At 34.7% G+C, this 19049-nt stretch overlaps 1 protein-coding gene across 1 annotated transcript in view; it reads right to left on the bottom strand.

The window, feature by feature from the left end:
- Nucleotides 1-16937: 16937 nt before the first annotated feature.
- Nucleotides 16938-19049, bottom strand: part of CD226 (CD226 molecule) — a 92206-nt gene continuing 90094 nt past the window's right edge. The window contains exon 6 of the mRNA XM_043979456.1: nt 16938-17184. Coding sequence (XP_043835391.1) covers nt 17074-17184 — 111 coding nt within the window. The 3' untranslated portion in view covers nt 16938-17073. The remainder of the gene's footprint in view (nt 17185-19049) is intronic.

Below are 19049 nucleotides of genomic sequence, written 5' to 3'. Positions count from 1 at the left end.
TGGTAAAGTAAGGAAAGTTAATAAAAGTCTGAAGGAACCATGGGGACACAGAAGATCCATGGTAGTTGAAGCTGACAAGGAAAGAGTTGATGTACCTGAGGCAAGATCTTGATCACTGAGATAACCATCTGTCTTAGTCAAGAAGCTTTTATATTCATCCTTATGAGGTAAGAACTAATCCCTAAACCTCAATCACTTAATCTGGTTTGTAGAAGCTGTTGTTGTTGATGTTTGTCCTTCATTCTCAAACTGGACCATGACATCACAGTGATGTTGTGACTTATACTGAATTGGATTTAAATGAGGCAGGCCTGTGCAACATTACCAACCTCACTCTCTCCTCCTGAGACAACTGGGTACAGTGGCAAGATATTTATCAGGATGACTGGAGATGGCCCTATGTTTAAGGCAATTGGGGTTAAGTGACTTGCCCAGGTTCACACAAGTAGAAACTGTCTGAGGTGAGATTTGAACTCAGGTCCTCTTGAATGCTAGGCCAGCACTCTATCCACTGCACCACCCATAGAAGCAGGTAAGTTGGAACACTTAAATGTAATTGGCAATGAGTAGGCAGGACATCACTGTGCTAACCCAGGAATCTTAACATTCTCTTCAAGTAGGATTATTTTTCAATGCACCACTTACTAAAAGCAATATTCTCCTTGAGCCCATAAAAGTTAGTAAAGAGGACAATAAAACCACTTCATCTTTGCTGTCATTTAAAAGCACATATTAAAATACATCTCACGGTTAATTCATATTTTCTTAGCCATTCTCCATGAGAAATTAATGTTAAAGCTACATAAGTATAGCATTTCCCAAGATATTTAATAGAACTCCCACTCCAGGAAAATGACACATGGATCCTTTTTTCAGACAGAGTTCAGACAATGCAAATAGTCCATTATTTATATATTCTGATAGGTTTTTGGTTTGGACTTGTGATTTCATTGCCTTTGAGACTTCCTGTTTGAGGCTACTCCTGCCAGTGTAAATCAATATTTGTTCTGCAATTTATAGTTTTAGAGAATTGCCTATAACACTGAGAAATTTAGTGATTAATCTAGGGTCCCACAAAAGATCTGGTCACAGAGAAATCGGAACTCAGGTCATCTTGATTCTCATATCAACTCTCTATCTATTGCCTATGTCCTTTCCTGAGCTGAACTGTTATGTATTCAAACTCTACTGCAGAGAGTGCGACACCAATGGGCTGGCCATATTGTTCAAATGTCAAATGTACATTTGCCTAAAATACTATTTTACAGAGAACTCACACAAGGCAAGCACTCCCACAGAAGCCAGAAGAACAAATACTAGAACCCTCTCAAGGTCTCTCTGAAGATCTTTGGAATTAAATATGAGACATGGGAGATGCTGGCACAGGACCAACCATCATGGCATGCCCACATCAAAGAAGGTGCTATACTCTGTTAGCAAAGCAGAATTGTAGAAGCTCCAAAAAAAGTGAGATGTAAAAATTTAGAGACATCTCCACTCCAAATATTCATATGGACTGTTTATGTCCAATTTGTAGTACAGCCTTCTGAGCCCATATTGGTCTGATAAGCCACAGTCAAACACACTGTACCTTGATCCCATTATAGTTATAGCATTTGGTCTTCTTCAGGCAAAAAGGACAACAACTGTCCATCACCTATGATCAGATAGAAACTACATTTTAATCTGGTTCCTGCCACACAAAGGTGTGCTATGGGCCATATGTGTCCCTAGGCCCCATGTTTGACACTTTAATCTAAGCAATATATGACATGATATTTGACAAGTCAAATCATACCCAGGCTATTATTTCATTCTAAAGATTAAGTAAGTCAAAAGTCAATTCCATCAGCCTGTGAAGCAATGATTATGATGGGGGAAGTTATTAATGGAAGAAAAAAGTAGACTAGTAATAAGATCTAGAATCTAGTCTTAATGATTCTATGAGTTCACTATCACCAAGTGACTTTAGTCAATTCTCTGAACCAGTTTTTTAATCTGTAAAATATGAATAATATTAACTTCCCATGTTACTTTGTGAAAACATTGTGAGGAGAAAAATAAGGAAATGGTGTGAAATTCAAATTCTTTGAAAAGTAGAAAGCACTATAGTCTTAAGATCCACATGGTTTGATGAATAAAGTGCTGGATCTGGAGTCAGAAAGAACTGAATTCAAATCTTGCTTTAGTTGCTTATGAGCTGTATGACATTTGGCAAGTCACTTACAACCTATGAGCCTCATTTTCCTCATATGTAGAATCAGAGTTAGACTTAATGACTTCAAACATCCCTTATATTTCTAAATCTACAACCCTGTGAACAATCATCCTATGAAAGGAATGTCTAGTAGAGGTTAAATGTCTTGAAACAAGGTTAAAACAAATAAAAGGGAGTAGATGGGGATTTTTGTCACTGCAGAATGTGACTTTAAAGTTCCAGTCATTTTAGATATATCAACTTATAGAATACAAATTTGATACCAATGACCCTCACATAGGGAAAGAAAAGAAAAAAAAACTAGCAAGTTAAATGAACACTTCTGAAGACCACTTCTAAAGCTGTTAATGAGAAAATTTAATAATACTAAAACTGAGTTGGAGAATTCAAAAGCTCTATCTGTTGGCTTATTAAAGAATAATGCCTTTGTGCACTGTAAGAAAGTTTGAATACCTCTGATAAATTTTGTAATGAATAAGCAATTGAAATGAGGACATCATTACTGCAATGAATTTCCAATCAAAACTTGACTAATTCTGAGTCCTTTAAGTGTAGCATATTGCACCCATCTATGGCTTCTAAAGCACATCTAATTGTATCTCTAATGCCACTGCCTGTACCCAGTATATGAAGCTATCCCTGCTGTTAGAAGAAACACAAATACCTGCATTATTCTTCAAGGGAATCAGGAAAGTGATGCTCAGGGTTAGTTATTTGAGCATTTGGAGGGATCAGATAGGCTTTGGCTTCTGTTCCCAATGCACCTACAAGCATTTATGTGACCCATTCAACCTGCTCTCCCTCCCCTAACTCCCACCATTTTCTATAATAGGACCTTTGGTCCTACAGAGCAGTGGATTTAAAATTTGACTCTATCATAATTTAAAATCTGTTTTCTAATAGGAAACAAGACTAAGAAAATGAGACTTTTTTTGAAATTCTGGAGCCATTATGTCATAAGGAAAGCTCTGCTGCTTGCTGGTTCTGTGTCCAATGATGTATCAATATGGACAGTATGGTCCATGGGGTCGCAAAGAGTCAAACACTACTGAATGACTGAACAACAACATAGCTAAATAAATGAAAAAAGTCTACAAACTTTTGAATGAAGAGGTTTAGAAATCTTTTTGGTGTTTTTCTCCAGAGTACCAATAATGGGCATTTTTGTTGTTTTATCATATTCAATTTTAATGACATTCTTCTGGGTCATGTGAGTAACAAAATGGGTAGACCAGACTTTTTTTTCTGATCTGTCCCACTCCCTTTTTTCCTTTCTTCTTAGTGCAGCACTCTACCAACCCTGAGGGAAAGAGCACAGCAACCAGCTGGAACCAGTTCTGACCACTCCAAAGTTATTTAGGCCGTAGACCTAGGCTGGTAATCTATGAATTGCCAGTGTAGGAGGCTTTGAGATGCAGTCTTCAAGTAAACCATAATGAGAAGAGAAGGAGTCAGAAGTGAGTAATAAGGAAAAGGGGGAAAAACAACCCTGAAAGTACCAAAGATTCCAGGAAAAAGAAATCTCAAAGACCTTCAACATAAATGGATAAATCAACAGGAAAAATAGTAAAACTCAAATAAGCAGTCTCAATGAAATTACTGAAAAAGAACCTTACTGATGCACAGAACAATATGCATTCAACCTACAATCAGGGTTCAGAGTATTTAGCAAAAATCCAAAATCCTTGACTAATAATAAACTAATAGAGTTCACTGTATTCAGGTAGACATACTTTAAGGACTTGGTGTCTTTACCATTTGTATGAGTGTATCTGTTTCTGTCAACATTTTTCCTGAAAAACCAATTTCATAGGATTTTTCTTCTCTATGAAAGGCTGCATAGCATAGTAGATATAGTAGATAGAGAGCTTGTATCAGTGTGAGGATGACCTGGGTCCAAGTGCTACTACCTCTAAAAGGCATTTTAATGACAAATTCATTCAGTTGGAATTTACTCATGATGAAGGAATATGTTGTATATTACTGCATTTGGATAACAAGTCAACATAAAATAAGATCAAATGGAGCAAAAATCTGATTACAATATGCCAAGATTGCAAAAGTTAAACAATATCTACCCATAAAACAGGAAGCCTTTCTTTTTTTCTTTTTGGTGGGCCAATGAGGGTTAAGTGACTTGCCCAGGGTCACACAGCTAGCATGTGTCAAGTGTCTGAGGCTGGATTTGAACTCAGGTCCTCCTGAATCCAGGGCCAGTGCTTTATCTACTGTGCCACATAGCTCCCCCCATATGAAATCTTTCTTAAGAAAAATAAGATCTTTCACCTAAAAACTTTTCCTATACCCCCAAAGTGTTATGAGGGCAATTTTGTCTTTCTTCTTAATGCCTTAAAATGATGGTGTCTAAGAAAAATTTGATCATAATACTAACTGGTTTTGAAGATTCATAAAATTGCACTGGAAAGCAACTCTAGGATGCTATCCATTAATCTACAATGCTTATTATTAAGTACATTATCTCTGGGACGATTACAATCAGGCATTGTACTTTACCGATAAGGATAATAAACCCAGAAAAGTGATGACCAACTGGGATGAGATTGTGGTTTCATGAAAAAAAAAACAGCTTCCTCTTATTTTATGCAGAGACTTGGTTATGAAGATCAAGATCATCTTTATATGTAATAATCACTGAACCAATTATGTTTCTTAACCCTTCTATAGAAAAAAACCTAAATTTAGGGCATAAGCATAATGTCTCGACCTGTTAATAGTGTGAATCTATATGCTATAAAAACCTTGCTGGACTTGCAAATTAAAAGTATAAAATGTAACTCAAAAGGAGACATTTGGACGACTGTAACATTTCATCAATTTGGAACCTACTGCTGTTTATAACAGAAGTTTTTGTGGTAGCAAAGAACTGGAAACAAACTAGATGTCCATTGATTAAGGAATTTTTAAACACATTGTGTTACATAAATGTAAATTACATTCAAGAGTGTGCTGGAACCAACTCATATGACCTCAGAAAGCCAGTCATTAAAATTTAAGCATAAGTACTTACACTTAAGAAACTGGCAAACACTACAACTCAGGAATTGATTTATTGTCTTGTTGATTGTCTGGGCTTAAGAAAGTGATGGATGGTAAAGAATTGGAAATCAAGGGAATGCCCATGAAGTGGGGAATGGCTAAACAAGTTGTGGTATATGAATGTAATGGAATACTATTGTGCTGTAAGAAATGATGAGCAGGAGGATTTCAGAGAAACCTGGAAGGACTTACATGAGCTGATCCTGAGTGAGATAAGCCAAACCAGGAGAACATTGTACACAGTAACAGCAACATTGTGTGATGATCAACTGTGATAAACTTGGCTCTTCCCAGCAGTGCAATGATCCAAGGCAATTTCAAATAACTCATGATAGAAAATGTTCTCCACATCCAGAAAAAAAGAGTTGTGGATTCTGAATGAAGATTGAATCATACTATTTCTACTTTTTGACTGTTTTTTTTTTCTTTTTTGAGGTTTTTCCCTTGTGTTCTGATTCTTCTTTCACAATATGACTAATGCAGAAATGTTTAATGTGATTGTACATGTATGACATATCAGATTGCTTTCTTCTTGGGGAGGGGAGAGGGAAGGGAAGGAGGGAGAAAAATTTGGAACTAAAAATCTTATGAAAACATGTTGAATATCTTTAGATGAAACTGGAAAACAATAAAATACTTTTATAATAAAAAAGAAAGTGATGGGAAAATGTCAATAATGCAGATTAAATTTAAAAGTATGTGGTATATACGTTTTTAGAAGAGCCAGTTGTTAAATACTTACCAGCATATCCCTAAATGTAATGAAATATTACTATGCAATAAGAATAAATGAACATAATGAATACAAAGTATGGAAATTCTTCTATGAACATTTACAATGTGTCATAAGCAGAAGCAGGAAAACAGTATACTATATAAACATACATATGTATTTTGTAAACACATGTATATATCTGTGTGCATGTGTATATATTTATATATCAATTTAAATGGAAAGAACAATAACCACAACATAAGTAAATATTAATGCTATGAAATTAGAAACAAGTTTTACCTCAATGAAGAGATATGAGAAGATGTCACCTCTATCCTCCACTCCTGTGAATAGGTCGGGGACACGCAGGTATGGAGCAATGCATACAAACCAGATTTTTTCAATTTGTTGATCATTTTTGCTCACTTTTTTCTTCCTTTTAAAAAAATCTTTGTTATAACATAAAAAGGATGGGTCTAAAGGAGAACGAAGGAGAGATACAGGTAGAAATCTAGGTAATATATAAGCAAAAAATATCAATAAAAATCTGTTAAAATGTTGGAACCTACTAATTCAGAAAATTAGAATAATTCTAAAAATTCAGATGCGATTCTTACTGAATAAAATACTATAAAATGAGTACAACTGGGGCAGCTAGAGGGCGCAGTGGTTAAAGCGCTGGCCCTGGATTCAGGAGTACCTGAGTTCAAATCCGGCCTCAGACACTTGACACTTACTAGCTGTGTGACCCTGGGCAAGTCACTTAACCCCCATTGCCCCGCAAAAAAAAAAATGAGTATAACCTATATATTATACTATTTAAATTCAATTTAACAAGCACAGGGACTTGCTAGATTCTGAGGATGTAAAGACAAAGATGAAACAACCCCTCTTCTCAACGAGCTAACACTCCACCTGTATGCTAACATGAAAGTATGGTAGAAAAAGAGCCCTAGACAAGGAGTTATGAGATACATATGCCATCCCTGGCTTTATTTGTTTATTTTTTTTATGATAATATACAAGTCATTCAACCTTTCCTGAGTCTGTTTCTTCATCTGCAAAATGAGAATAATAATTTCTGCCTTACCTAACTCTTGGGGTCATTGTGAGGATTACATGAAATAATATAGGTAAGAACATTTTGAAAAGCATAAAGACCCTATATATTTAAAGAATTGTGTTCATGATACATTGTTATATACTACAGATTATTAAATATTAGACTCTATTCGCTTAATTCATATTTTCTATTAATGGTCACTTGTGTTATAATTCATAATATCTACAGGGCTTGAAAATAACAAAAGTGCATATTCTTAATAACAGCAATTTGGACTTTTAATTTACTCAAACAGAATTAACCACTGCCTCTTCTTCCAATGTCATCTATTCTCCTCCCCCACCCATGTATGCACACCTGCACAAGCATATGCATTCATATACCTACACATTAATAAGGTCCTGTTTTTCTTTTACATTTTCATATGTTTAATTTATATTCCTGATAAAGAACATTAATTAATTACATAGAATTTGTCTTCTAGTTCTCACTTCTTCATACATAAGTTACAGAAGATCTTCCTATTTACCTCTGAAATTATCTGTTTCATCATTTCTTATGGGCAATAATATTCCATTGCATTCATATGACACAATTTTCAATAAGAAAAGATTGCTTTAGTTTCTTTAATTTTGGCTACCATGAAAAGGATTGCTATAACTATTTTTCCTATAGATCCTTTTCTTCTCTTCCTCCTCCTCCTCCTTCTTTTGATTTGTTAAGGTATAAGTTTTGTAATGGAGTAAGTGGGTAAAACTGCATTAACAGTTTGGTAACTTTCCAGATATAGTTCCAAATTGCCTTCAGAATGATTGGAACAATTCACAGTTGCACCAGTAGTTTGTCATTTTCCTTTTTGTCATCTTCACCAGTTTTATGAGTAAGAGGTAGAGCCTCAAAATTACTTTAATTTGCATTTCTCTAAATATCAACCATTTATAGCATTCTTTTATATAATTATAAATAGCTTGGATTTCTTCTTTGGAATACTGTGTGTTCATATCTTTTGACTATTTATCTATTGGAGAATAATCCTTAGTCTTATTAATTTGAATCAGAGGCTTGCATATTTTGGAAATGAAAACTTTGTCAGAGAAACTTATTACAAACATTTTTCCATTCTAATTTTAACTATAATAGATTTGCTTATGCAAAAAAATTTAATTTTACTTAATCAAAATTATCTTTTTTATCTTCTGTGCTCTCTTTTACTTGGTTAGTCATAAACTTTTCCTCTATCCATAGACAAGAAAAGTTTTCCTTTCCTTGCTCTTCTAATCTGTTTACTATATAATTTTTTCTATTAAAGGCATTTTAAGCTTATCTTGGCATACAATGTGAGTTGGTCTAAATCTTATACCTTTCAGTATACTATCTGTTTTAACCAGCAGTTTTTTCAAAATAATGAAATCTGAGGTCTTTGGCTTCATCAAAACTTATTTTATTGTGTTTGTTTTCTTCTATATGTTATGTAACTGATCTGTAACACTGATCAACGTATCTTTTGTTTTTTAGCCAGTACCAAATCATCTTGGGGGGGGGGAATGGGGGTTAAGTAAGTGACTTGCACAAGGTACAGGGGCCACATTTAATATGTGGAGAATTAATTGGGTGGCTCACTGTGATATTGGGGTTCAGAAAATAATGAGGGACCTCAAGGTCTAAAACTTTCTCCCCTCCAAACTGCCTTTTTAGTTATTTCTCCCTGGCCAATAGGACAGGAGCTTAACAGCCTCTTTTCCACAAACAAATCAGGTTTTATTAATGGGAATAAAATACACAGCAAAGGTGAAATTAATAAAGTCAAGGACAAGGGAATAGAGAAAGAAGAAAATGGATAATCCCCCTAACTCTAACAAAAGCCTATACAATCCCCAAACTCACTTCCATCTCAGTTAATTCAAAGAGCTGGATTTTACACACCACCAGGGGTCTGTAATTTCTATGGGAGTCAGCAGCCAGTCTCTAGTCTGCTCCAAGGCCAATGAGAGAGAGAGAAAAAGTGTCACTTCCTGTTGGGGTCCCCTTTTCTACCTTTTTTTCCCTCCCCCTAAAGGGAGGTCCTTCAAGTAGTGTGGCTGAGACTGGTTCCCTATTGATGATGCAGTCCACAGCCTCTGAAGACACTCCTTCTCAGGGTTGGACAAGTTTAAACTAGGTGGCTAAAAATCTAATCATCTTAAGTGGGTACTTAGTAGTTTCTCATTCACATCCAATTCAAACACTACTAAGTCAATCAAGTTGGACCCCTGTGTGTCTGCCAAATTCCAATATTTTACCACAAAGGTCACATAGCTAGTAAGTGTCAAGTGTCTGAGGCCGAATTTGAACTCAGGTACTCCTGAATCCAGGGCTGATGCTTTAGCCACTGCACCACCTAGCTGCCTCCAATACCAAATCATCTTAATGATTACTGCTTTATAGTATAGTTTGATATGTAATACTGAGACTCCCCTTCCTACATTTTCATAAATTGCCTTGAAATTCTTGACCTTTTATTCCTAATTTCATTATTCTCTCCCCTTCATCCTCTGTGTGTATATATAAAATGTATGTATATATGTATGTATGTATGTATGTATGTATATATGTATGTATCCATATAAGCCCATGTAGATATAAATAAAGATATATAGATATGTTGTTCTTTGGGAAGTTCAGTACACTACTAAATAAGTAAATTATCAGTTTATATAACATGATCACTTTATGATAATGACACTACTCACCCACGAACAATGATTATTTTTCTAATTATTTAGGATTGTCTTTATTTCTGCAGTGTTTTGTAGTAAATTCACATATTCCCTGGGTCAATATTGTGAGATATACACCCAATTTTTTTAGAATATCTGTAGTTATTTTAATGGAATTTCTCTAACTCATTTTGCTAGGTTTTATTGGTTTCATATAGGAAAGCTGATGATTTATGTCAATTTATTTTACACCCTAAAAATTTGATAATTATTATTTCAGTTAATGTTAGCTGAGTTTCTAGGGTTCACTAACTACATCATTGTCACCTGAAAAAATATCTTTTCATTTTTGCCCATGTTTATTCCCCTAATTTCTAGTTATTGTCTTATTACTAAAGATAGATCTTTAGCATTATATTAAATAGTTGTGTTGACAATGGACATCCATTCTTTACTTCTGATCTTGTTGGAAAAGGCATCTAGCTTTTCTCCATTACATACATTTGTCCATGGATTTAGATAAAGACTGTTATATCAATGAAAAAATAATTTGTTCTTATACTAAAATCAATAGAAAGAAGTGCTGGATTTTATTTTTAAAATCCTTTGTTATCTATTAATATAATAAGTCTTATTATTTATTAAATTTATTGTCTTCTTTATGTTGAAACAACCCTGAATTCCTGGTGTGAACCTCACTTGGTCATAGTGTACAATCTTTCTAATAAATCATTATTGCCAACTTGCTTATATTTTATTTAGTTTGCATATTAATATCCATTAGGGATATTGGTTGGTAGTTTTCTTTACCTGCTTTGCCTTTCCCTGATTTACACATCAAAACTTTATTTATATAATAGAAAGAGATTGGAAGGGTGCTATAGTTTCTTATCATTACAAACAGTTCAGGTGGTATTGGAATTAATTGCTCTTTAAATATTGATAGAATTACTTTCAGAATCTCCCTGGTTAAACACAGGCACAACAGAGATGGTGATAAAACTGCTTCAGTTAATCCCTTGCTGACTGGTTCTATATTTAATCTAAGGGACAAAATCCTCAATTTACTCAAATGAATCTGTGATTACATTGATTAGGAAATTCTTTCTAGTGATATATATTGCCACCCAACCATAGTTGTCCATCCTGTGTGACTCTTGTCTATGTCCTCCCATAAATTCACCAGAGGAGGTCCACCCAACATGTTGGATACGTTTCTCCCTTCCTTCTGACAAAAAGAAGATTCTAGCAGTCCCCTTTTCATCTCTTGCCATGTGGTCAGCTAATCTATTCATATTATGTAATTCTTTGGCAAATTTTTTTCTTTCTTTTTTTATTTGGGATTTTAAATATAAAGTCACAAAATTTGCTGCCAATAACTGGCTCAGATTCCCTATACCACAGTAAATTTAACTTCACTTCTCAACACATTCATAGATTCAAGGATTTAGTTTGTTTTGACCACATTTTTTATTTTATTCAAAGTAAAAACAAAAACAAACAAACCTCAAACAAACACTATGTATACAATAGCATCCAAATATCTCCTAGCCTCTATCTGGATCCCTTCCAGATCTTCAAGTATAGATAGGAAAATTCCTGACTATAGTTTATGGAAAAGAATGGGTAGAAAAAGGAGTATTTTTCCTTTCACAAACACATAAACTAAAATGGAAAAGCATGAAAAAAGTTAGGGTTTGCCCATCCTGGTCTCAGATTCATGGGTTTAAAAGGAAATCAGCTTCCTCAACTTGCTACAAAGATAAAAATGTAGTTGTTACTATCTTCAAGGAACTTAGTATTTATCAGTGTGTACATATTAGTATTGTGGAGAAAAATAAAGAAGGGTTCTTTATATGCACTCTCTTTGCATGAGTGACTCCATCTTTAAACTAACCACCATTTCAGTGCAAAATGAGCAGTCACATTCATCCCCCACTCCATTTTAATGATTTTCTTTTTCCAGTTTCCTTTAAAATAATAACCACAAAAAAAAAAAACAAGGTTTGCCTTCTCCGCTCGCCCAGATCAATAACAGATAAGTAAGCATCTACTCTGACTCCAAAACCCAGACTGACAATATATTTTTTCTTCTTACTTACATACAACGTACACATAAGACATGGTATGCTGAGTTCGCTTGGCTACAGAGAAAATTTGTCAGTCTACTGACTTCTTCCTGACATAGCTTGTTACAATAAATCTTACCTAACTGATCTATACCTTAAAATTGTCAATGCTGCTGTGAGAACGAAGAAAGCATGAGGTAACCTTTCTGAGGTTTCAAAGGTCAGATTGGGTTCCCAGAAGTTGCCTCTATTCATAGACCACCTTTAAGTCATGTCAATCAATGGACTTGAATGAGACCAGCCAATTAGCTTGGAGCTGTGTGTGGGGACCCCCACCTCTTCCTGTTCGACAGGGGGTTTCTGAGGGAACTGAATGGGACTCTTTCTTTTTGGGAAGCATGAGCAGCTAGGTGAAGGAGCTGTTTCTCTCTCTCTTGAGTGTAGATCTGAGATAGGGTTTTTTGGTTTTCTTTCAGAGACATGTGCTCTATCTATACTAACTTCTAATATACTCTCAAAACCTAAACTGTTGCTAAAGCTCCTCAATTTATGATTAAATCCTAACTAATTCCCCCCACACACACTGGGGGGGGGCAGGTAAGTTCACACACATTAGATTTTAATCATCATACTGCTCATTTTACCACAACAGTAATGCAAATAAACACAAATAAATACAAAATTATTTGGGAGGTCCTAGTAGCTGGGAGTGAGTTGGGGAAATCAGGAAATTTTAATGTAGAAGTGGTGCTTTAGATGATTTTGGTAGGAAACTAGGGAGTCTATACAGGAAAAATGAGGAGGAAATATATTTCAGGTGTAGGGGACAACCAGTTCAAAGGTATAGAACTGGAAAATAGAGTATTATTTGTCAAAAACAGCAATAAGGCCAGTATGGCTAAAACACAGAGTACATGAAAAAGAATAATATGTAGTATGACTGTAAAGATACCTTGACAACGGATTGTAAGGGTTTTATGTGCCAGAGGAGATAATACTTGATCCTAGAGATTAATAGGCAACCAAACTCCCATTCGATATCTATATATATATATATCTATATCTATCTATCTATCTATCTATATATATATATACATATATACATACATACATACATACACACACACACACACACACACACACACACACACACATATATATATATATATATATACCTAGTCCCCAAAAGGATGATACAAAGTAGGTATTTCTAGAGAATGGTTTGGGAAAAAAATATATATATATAATATATATATATATATAAACATTCAAGCCAGCAATGAGAAAATTAAAGCTTTTTCAAATACTCTAGCCTATCAAGGAGGCTGCCATAGACATTTAAAGTAAAACCATTAACAAAAGCAGTGAAAGGCAATGGTTGTATTGAACACTGCATGTAATAATTACTCTTTTAGATGGAATTTGCCTCTCCTCGAATTTTTTTTTCAAGACATATCCATTTTATTTCTCACTTTCATTGATCAGGGAGATTTTGGTTGTCAGAATTGGCCTGCAAGTGGTTTTTCTTATCTTCTTTTAAAGCTAAGAAATAATCATTCACTATTTAAAATAAAATCAAGCTTTATTAAACACATTTCATCTCATCAACAGTTTTGGGCCTACCACAGTTCTGAAATAGTTAACAGAATGTCCTGTAATCTTATAAACTATAGGCTCTATTTCTTTAACCTTTTTTGGAAAGCATTTTATGAATCTAATAAAATATAACCTAACAATATAAAAATTGACATGGCATAATGGAAAGAGATCTGTGAGAAAATAATTATTAATTATGTGTAATTTAAATTTCTAAATGTAGGTTCTAATCTGTCCCCCCAGTTTGGGGGGGAAACTGACTAAAATCACTGACAAACAAGTTTAGGTTTTTAAGGGTTTATTGAAAGATAGTAAAAGAAAGAGAAAGATTGAGAACAGAATTCCCATAATCTGGCAATCCTAACTTTCCTAACTCCCCTGTGAAGTCCTCTGCCCCCACCACAATGTCTCACACTCCAAAGAGTGCAAGCTCTCTGTGCAGCCTTCCTCCTTCCTGTTACCCTCCCAGAAATGGGAGGTTCTTCAAGCTGCTGGGTTGTCTGGGCCTGAAGGTGGTCAAAGTTCAAAGTTGCTAGCTTCTTGAGAACAATTACTTTCTTAAGTACCAGCCAGAAGTGCTTAGAATCTAGTTAACTAGAAGTCAGCCAGAAATCCAGTCAAGTCAGTCACCTTATCCAATGTAGTCAGTTTAAATTAATCTCCTGGTGGGCTCCTGAGTATCTGCTAAATCTCATCCATCTATCACATTTTATTATCTTGACACAATAATGAATTCCTTGGGGAGATCTACAGATCAGTTTCAGTTCTTTCTCTCCCTGCCTCCCCACTACAGAAAGTTCACTTCTTGAGGAACTTCAGCAAATCTTGTCTTGGGACAAGCCCACAGGAACTAAAGAAATGGAAACAGACTCTTTTGTCTAGCTCAATGAAGGACCACGCCTAGATAATGGACTTTGCCTTAGGCAACTTGAGTGAGGGACCTCTGTAGAGTTCATTTTATTTTATCATTCTTTATAATAAAAGTAATTTATTATTTTGCAGTTACATGTAAAGATAGTTTTCAACATTTGTTTTCATAAGATTTTTAGTTCCAAATTTTTCTCCCTCCCTCCCTTCCCTCCCCCTCCCCAAGACATCAATCTAATATAGGTTATATATGTACAATCACATTAACCATATTTCTGCATTAGTCATGCTGTAAAAGAAGAATCAGAACACACAGGAAAAACCTCAAAAAAGAAAAAACAAAACAAAAAGTATAAACAGTATGGTTCAATCTGCATTCAGAATCCATAGTTCTTTTTTTCTGCATGTGGAGAACATTTTCCATCATGAGTTCTTTGGAATTGTTTTGAATCATTGCACTGCTGAGAACAGCCAAGTCTATCACAGTTGTTCATCACAAAATGTTACTGTTACTGTTACTGTGTACAATGTTGTAGAGTTCATTTTAATGTAGACCACCCTCAAGTCATGTCAACCAATGGAAATGAATGATGTTAACCAATTAGCTTTGATCAATGTATAATGACCTGCCCTTATCAAAAGAAGATAAAACCCTTGGCCATGCCAGGTCTGGGCCTTGCTTTCTTGGTGTGTGCTTTTCTCTTAGGACAGTGTAGGTTTTGTATGTCTTCTGAACTCTCCTTGAGACCATGTGCTGTCTCTCTGAGAGACTGTATGGGTCTGGGGGTTTTCTCCTGCTCATGCTAGCTGCTACATGGTCAATCCTTTATTGTTATATATAATGTTAATTAATAATAAATGCTTGCTGCCCAAACTGGTATTAATAGCCACAGCAATTATTTTCTAAAATACAGTAGCCATAATAATTTTTAAAAACACAGATCTGGCTTTAGAGATAGGCACAGATGTTCAAGTCTCATTCTAGTAATTACTGACTGTGTGACCCCTGGACAAGTCACTTATCTTCTCAATCCTCTAGTCAACTCCCTAAGACTATAAGTTGCAGAGAAAGCACAATCCGCATTGATTTATTTATCCAGGAGTTGCCTAGATGCGTAGAAATGACATATTCAGTCCTTATTAGATTGTAAGCACTTAAGGACAAGGACTTTCTTCTTATTTGTATCCCCAGTGTTTAGCATAGTGCCTAACACATAGTAGGCACTTAATAAAAGTTTATTGACCATATTGACCATAACCTGTCCTAAAACAATAACATTGGGACCTGCTCAACAGAGGACATATCAATCTCTTGACATATGAAGTCATACCATAAGAGATTTTAAGGTGGAAGGAACCACAGAGGTCATTCATACAATCCTCTTGTTTTAGAGATGGGAAAATTGAGACCCAGAAAAGTTTAATGATTTGTTCAAGATTATACATATTATATGTAGCATATCTGGAAATTGAACTCAAATCTAAGGCTTTTCCCATTGTACCACATTGTTTCCATTAATTATATGAAGTGAATGCTGATTACATATCTCTTCACATGCTGAGCCACAGAAGGTAAACAAGAATTTTCCTAGTCTATGGAACAATTTTAATGTTTTGTTTATAAAATAATTTATTAATTCATATGTTTATAACAATAAATTATAACAAGTATCCTGTAAACAACTCAGGAAATGATTGTGTTTTTCTCTAGTTTGCCTAATGGCCTGCCCTAGACTTAAAATATCTGTAGAATTTAACTGTATCTTTTAGTAAAATGAATCATACTTACAGAAATTAAGGATCAATACGTTAAGTGTTTTGTACCAGTGGCATATAGGTAGCACAGTAGGTAAAGTGTTGGACCTGGAATCAGGAAGACTGATTGTCCTGGATTTAAATCTAGCCTTAAACACTTACTAGCTGTGTGACCCTAGGCAAGTCACTTAACTGTTTCCCTCAGTTCCTTATCTGTAAAATGAGCTGGAGAAGGAAATGGCAAACCACTCCAGTATCTTTGCCAAGAAAACTCCAAATGGTGCCCCAGAGGGTGAGATATAACTGAAATGATTGAAGCCTAACATGACATTTTTGTTGTTTTGGGTTTTTTATATACTTCTCATTGTATGCTAACCAACAGGCCTGGGCTAGATGTAGAGCTGGAAACCAGAAGGAAGAGTCATATTATCCTGGGCAAAGAGTAAAAGAGTTTGTATTTGGTGGCTTTCTCACCCACACTTCCAATTACTAATATAATATACAATTATTGTTTTCAGTTCACTGTCAACTGTCTTACTGATGTATTAGATAATAATTAAGGGATATTTGAATGTTAAAGGAGAATTCTTAAAGAAATGCCAGAGAAATGAAACTATAATTGTGGAATGAGAAAATACAGTTAACATTTTGGGATAGAAAACAGCAGTTATAGAAAAAGGAGTACCAAGACATATGTAGAAAGGAAGGAAAGGTCACTTCACATATCTCCTCCTTTTTCAATCATCTATTCATCCATTCCATTTTCAGTAATACAAGGCTCAGAGAAGTAAGCCCTTGAAGTGACTCTGACAAAACCATTTCAATGGCTTTTGGGAGGGAGAGGGATAATCTATGCCTCCCAGTCTCCATTTATCTTACCAATTTCTCAGATATTTCTAAGTATCTTCAATGAAATAGTCTTCCCTGTATGATAAAGTTAATTCAATCAATATAGATATGCGAATACAGAGGAGGAACTCTCCAAAGACAATATGTATTTGATTTTATATGCTTGCTTGGACCAAACTGAAGAGTTGCTATCTTGGATTTGGTCTTTGAGAGAAGGCAGGACAATTGACATAAATATCCTCTTCTTTGTAGTCTTGAGTTTGGTCAGGAACCCCACTTCTGGCATAGTTTTTAGATGGCTAGAAAAAGGAGTAAGAACAAATTTCAGAAAAGTAAATGCTTCTACTTCAGCAGGTACTAGAAATGCAGATTATACATGAGCTGTGATGGCCTTCACCCATTGTCAGCACAACATGCCAAACCCCATCACAAATGATTCTATAAGTCATTTTCATTATCAATGTCCAAAGTAAAGTTCTATATGAAAATACATCCCTAATATAAAAATACAAACTTGAAGTTAAATACAATTGATGTCTAGGATATCAGTAAAGTAAGGGTGGTGATCATCTCTAAAGTCCCTTACATCTCTAAATCTATGATTCCATCACTTGAAAAGGACAGAGTGAATTAGAAAATAGAAAGAAGTCTTTCAGCATACTAAGAGAATCAAGGAGAGAACCACAAAAGAAATTTGCCTTCCACTTCCATGATCTCATAAATACTGTCATTTTAACCCCCCAATAATCTATTCCAATGTCCTAGATATATATATGTGTATTTATATATGTATGTGGATATACATATATGTATATTATATATATGTGAATATGTGTATGTGTATATCAATATATGTATGTTTGTATATAATCACTTCCATCAAAAAAGTTCCTTATAGTTAATTCATAAAAGACCCACCAAGTAACAATAACACATATACAGACACACATATGTACACATACACACACATATAACATAATTATATGTGTTTAAATCATGTATTATTATGTATAGTAATTGTTTATATTATATTTATATGAGAGTATAAATATATAAATAACATATAATATATAAATAATATATGTATGTGTATGTATATATATATACATATATATGTGTATTGTGTATGTATAGCAGCTTCACTAAGTACACAGAAACATTCTACCAGTAGATTGGCCATTTAATGAGTTCTTTAGACACAGCAGTTCATGAAACAAGAACAAAGCAAAAAGGACCTTAGTTCAATGCGAGCTCAAGAATCACATAGTTTTTAGTCTACCTAAGAACATTAAAATCACAGCTTGTTATAGTGGCTAGAGACCTGGCCAGGAAGACCAGGGTTCAGATCTCACCTGTGATACTCACTGTGTGACCCTGAGTAAGTCACCTAACCTCTCTATGTCCCAAGGAATTAAGACTACAAGTAAAAAGTACTCTTTTCCCTCAATATTTAAGGTAAGTTTAGTTTGGATATTAATATGGCCCATATTTTTTTACATCTCTAATTGTTCATATCATAGCATTTAAACTTTTCTACCTCAGTCTCTTCCTTTAAAAACCTAAATAGTAGCTCTAACTTCCTTTATTAAAATACTAATAAAAATATACAGTGTTTTCTTTCATTTTGGATACTTTATAAACAATAGGTGAAAATTAAAACCCCTAAATGTAGGGGTTTTATTGCATCACTCAATGTTTAGTTTTAGTTTAGTTGTTTGTTTTCCAGTATTCATTACAGGGTACCTGATTGGGCATTGCCAAAGAAAAAGACATATAATTAACCAATCAGAGAGTAGGTGGTGATAGAGTAGTCACAGCAGCTAGTGCTAAATAAATCATTAATTTTGAATAACACTTTTAGCATTTTCCTAGTGTCCCAAAGAAGTCAAATTATATTCCTGCTGGAAATCTTTAAATGCCTTTGGTTATATATTTTTTTTTCTTGTGACCTCTCTGATCTACTTTCAAGGGTCAAGAAATGTCCTTGAAACAAATTATCACTGTGCAGATGCATAATCAAACTCCACTGATTTTCAGAGATAAATCCAACTGAAGTGCTGCCCCACCTCCACCCCAGAGCAAAAGCATTTCAAAAGCTTTATATATGTGAAGAGAACAGAGAGCAATGAGCTGTTGCTATCTTTAAAAAGCAAGCAAACAAACA

The sequence above is a fragment of the Dromiciops gliroides genome, chromosome 1 (genome assembly GCF_019393635.1).
Source record: "Dromiciops gliroides isolate mDroGli1 chromosome 1, mDroGli1.pri, whole genome shotgun sequence".
NCBI classification, from domain to species: Eukaryota; Metazoa; Chordata; class Mammalia; order Microbiotheria; family Microbiotheriidae; genus Dromiciops; species Dromiciops gliroides.
The sequence above is the reverse complement of the archived record's forward strand: the minus strand, read 5'-3'. Positions and strand labels throughout refer to the sequence as shown.